The sequence below is a fragment of the Limulus polyphemus genome, unplaced genomic scaffold (genome assembly GCF_000517525.1).
Source record: "Limulus polyphemus unplaced genomic scaffold, Limulus_polyphemus-2.1.2 Scaffold4470, whole genome shotgun sequence".
Lineage (NCBI taxonomy): Eukaryota > Metazoa > Arthropoda > Merostomata > Xiphosura > Limulidae > Limulus > Limulus polyphemus.
Window position 1 is genome coordinate 14,609 of NW_013670080.1, and position 4,080 is coordinate 18,688.

Genomic DNA, 4,080 nt, shown 5'->3' on the forward strand with positions numbered 1-4,080 from the left:
TCCACCAGAACAGGAGTCTAATCTGAGTTCCATATCCTCTGAACGTAGTAATAACAATGGAATTGAAACAGCAAAAGGTGTGGGTCGACAACTGGGTGGATGTCTGTGCAAAAGAAAAACAAATATTATACAGAAATCTAATTAAAATGTATGTCATTTCAAGATATAAATTCAAATCCATGATGAAACTTTGTGTGCTACGATTGGAGAGAGTAGTGATCCTATGGCTAGAAGACTTTGACGAAAGAGCCCTCTCATCCACACATATAGAAACAAGTTTGTACAGACATTATTGTTGATGACACTTTGTTCATTTGGCCCCCAATGTCGTGAAACTTACAAGCCTTCCTAGAACATCTAAGTTCTATAGACAACAGAAACCACTTCACCATGGAAATATAGAAACAAAACAGCCTACCATGTCCTGACATACTCATCAGCAGACAAGAGAGAACAATCACCACAACTGTATACAGAAAACCCACCCACACGAACAGATACCTATACTTCAAGTCCTATCAACCAACCTGAATAAAAGGTGGTACTATCCAATGTCCAAACAAGAGAGCAGAGAACATTTGCAATTAACCATTCTGTTTAAAACATTCTACAATCTTTAGGCGTTCTGTTTCGATGAAACTCTACCATTTACCCCCCCTCCTACCTGAAAAATTCAGTGAAAAATTCAAACACATAGTCAAGAAATTCAACATCGAAGTCCAGTGGAAATCCTGCAAGACATTAAGGTCCATTCTGGTAAAAACCAAACAGCTGCCTACCAATGAGAAACACGAAAATGTCATTTATGAAATTCAGTGTTCCTGCAACGAAATATACATTGGAGAAACAGAACGAAGAGTCGAAACAAGAACATAAAATAAAGACAGTACAAAACTCATGAAAACACAAAATTCAGCCATTGCAGAACACACCATGTCAACTGGACACAACATAAACTGGGAAAAAACTAGAATCATCGAAACAGACAAATTTTGGAAGACAAGAAAAATTAAAGAATCATTTTATATTAACACAATTAAACATTCACTAAACAGAGATTCGGGATTAGAGGTGAGTAACCTGTGTCTACCATTGGTTGAATCTACAGGAATTTCTTCTCCAATCAGAAACAGGGATAAACCAATCAATCATAATACGCTCTCCACAATCCACCAGAATACCATAAAGACTGACTACACCTTACACACGCTGACCTGAAGACGAAAAGGTGGAAGACTTTTGAAACGTCGTCCTCTACACTTGTGTTCCTACAACAGGCAGTTGCCATCCATTCAACAAAGTTTCATCATGAATACTTTGCCTAAACAATCTATCAAAGAGTTCAAATACATTTCATTTTTTAACAAAACTATCTCATGATTAAAAAAGTATTTAGAACATTGTAAGTAATTTAAAGGCACCAAATATTTCTACATACGCAATAATTCCAAGAAATTACTTATATTTAAATACAAATATGCTGGTGAAAAGTAACCAGAAATTTTTGTCTTACTAAATTTAATGTCACAATCTCAACACGATGTAGAAAAGTGAAACCGATTGTGAATATTTCAAAATATACACGTCAAAACAAGTGTTTAATAAATTACAATTTCAGGACATTGATTTTTAAGCAAAGGTCATAATTCAATTCAGATTTATATTTTAGTAAGAGAATTTTAATATCATTCATAAGATTTATTTTTTAGAGGATGTACAAGTTATTGGGCTTTTGTTATAACATTACTTCTCACAAAGTTACTGCAAGTAACACAAAATTCTCACTTATGTAATACTTTTTAACCTTCTCTAAAAATGTGTGTGTACACGTAGTACTGGAAGGAAGAGTTTTAAGCTACTATTAAGTAAGAGACCTACCTCGTCTGAGGAATGAGCAAAGAAGAACCATGGAAAGTTAGACATATTGAAATCTTGCATTCTTGTTTTCTACACTTGTGTTTTGCATGAGTTGGTAGGCTGATGGTCACATTAAGCTCCTGGTCTGCAGCTTTACCTAGAGAAAGAGGATTGTGTCACACAACTAACATAGCGTGCTTGACCTGTACTTTTGTCCAATAATAGATTGAAAATAACCTTTTATTCATTTTTAGTAAGAGGTAAATATCCCATACATCCCTCATTTTTACTACACCTCCTAGAAACAGATTCTCTCAACACAAACAATAAAATAACAACTAGGTGCTAAAACTTCTTTGAATTTTACTGTATATTAACAATTTAGGAAACAGTATAAATGTGGAGTTCAGTATATTCAAATATATGATACTTGTTACCTTGAAACCTAGTGTTCAGTCTTAGCCTAAAATCCAAACAACGTCCAATTATACAGCTTTACACAAAGTCTGTCATATGAAACAATGGCGTGGCGTCTTATGGTCATTCAAACAATCATGGTTCAGGGTCACAGCAAACTGAAGACTTAAGAAAAATCAATGATTGGATACTGCAAGATAAAGGATAATTAAATGTATCACCTCAGTAATGAAATACTCAGGAGATAGATAGGCTGATGATAAAACACTACAGAACGGAAAGGATATGAATCAATCCATCTGCAGGAGAAAACAACCAGCATCTCATTAGAACAAAATAGTGGTGGATTAAGAATACACACTTGAAAATCAGGAGAAAACAACCAGCATCTCATTAGAACAAAATAGTGGTGGATTAAGAATACACACTTGAAAATCAGGAGAAAACAACCAGCATCTCATTAGAACAAAATAGTGGTGGATTAAGAATACACACTTGAAAATGAGAAAGGGTTAGAACCTCAGATGATAAATGGCCATAAAAGTGGTTTGGGTAATAAAAATATTACAACATTTTCAACCACAGGCTCATAAAAGTGGTTTGGGTAATAAAAATATTACAACATTTTCAACCACAGGCCCATAAAAGTGGCTTGGGTAATAAAAATATTACAACATTTTCAACCACAGGCCCATAAAAGTGGCTTGGGTAATAAAAATATTACAACATTTTCAACCACAGGCCCATAAAAGAAATAAAGCATTCAAAAGTTGACACTGAACAATCAGAAGAATAACTCTACTTTATAAAAAATAATCTCCATCTGCTAATGCAGTAGCATGAATGTTTAGTACCTGGATGTTTGGTTCACAGCAAAGAGAATTCCTTGCTATTCAACATCGTATTTCCACCACGACTAGACATAACTGGAAGGATATATCACAGTCCTTACTGAGAAAAGATATTAATAAAGCTAGATTGTTAAATGATAAGAACAGATACTTCAATAACATTAACCTTATAGTAGTTCCGGGGACAGACAGATCTAAAACTTTAACCTTATTATGGTTGTTCCAGGGACAGATCAGATCTAAAACGTTAACCTTATAGTAGTTCCCGGGGACAGCACAGATCTAAAACGTTAACCTTATAGTAGTTCCGGGGACAGCACAGATCTAAAACGTTAACCTTATAGTAGTTCCGGGGACAGCACAGATCTAAAACGTTAACCTTATAGTAGTTCCGGGGACAGCACAGATCTAAAACGTTAACCTTATAGTAGTTCCGGAGGCAGCACAGATCTAAACGTTAACCTTATAGTAGTTCCGGGGACAGCACAGATCTAAAACATTAACCTTATAGTAATAATGCTTGGAGATGGCTTGAATGGATAATGAAGAAAAACTTTAATATAAGTTTAATATAACAGCAAATGTACAACGTTTCGACAAGGTTTGTCATCATCAGGTACAAGTAATTTACACTGACATGGATATATATACAGCATGGAACAAAGAGGTCACATGACTGGATACTGTTGAAAGACTTAGAAGAGATATCTTGGCACCCCAAGGTGTTGGTTTAGAGTAGGGTTGTTTTGTTCAATTAAGATGGATTCCTCAATTTTTCGTTTGTTTATGTTAGGTTCTTTGTTTAAAATTACTTTGTTTTTAATAGATATACTATGGTTTTTTGAGTTGCAGTGGTGGAAAACATGGGACTTTTTTTTTATTGTGTTCTGTGAATCTGGTTTTCAATTTTCTTCCCATTTCTCCAATGTAGAATTCTGGGCAGTTATTGCATGTT

General features: G+C 34.7%; 1 protein-coding gene across 1 annotated transcript in view; it reads right to left on the minus strand.

The window, feature by feature from the left end:
* LOC106471201 (transmembrane protein 248-like) overlaps positions 1-4,080 on the minus strand; it is a 15,630-nt gene that overhangs the window by 1,519 nt on the left and 10,031 nt on the right. Inside the window, exons 5-6 of the mRNA XM_022399827.1 lie at positions 1,879-2,014; positions 6-103 (exon numbers count right to left, since the gene is read on the minus strand). Of these exons, the coding sequence (XP_022255535.1) occupies positions 6-103; positions 1,879-2,014 (234 nt within the window). The remainder of the gene's footprint in view (positions 1-5; positions 104-1,878; positions 2,015-4,080) is intronic.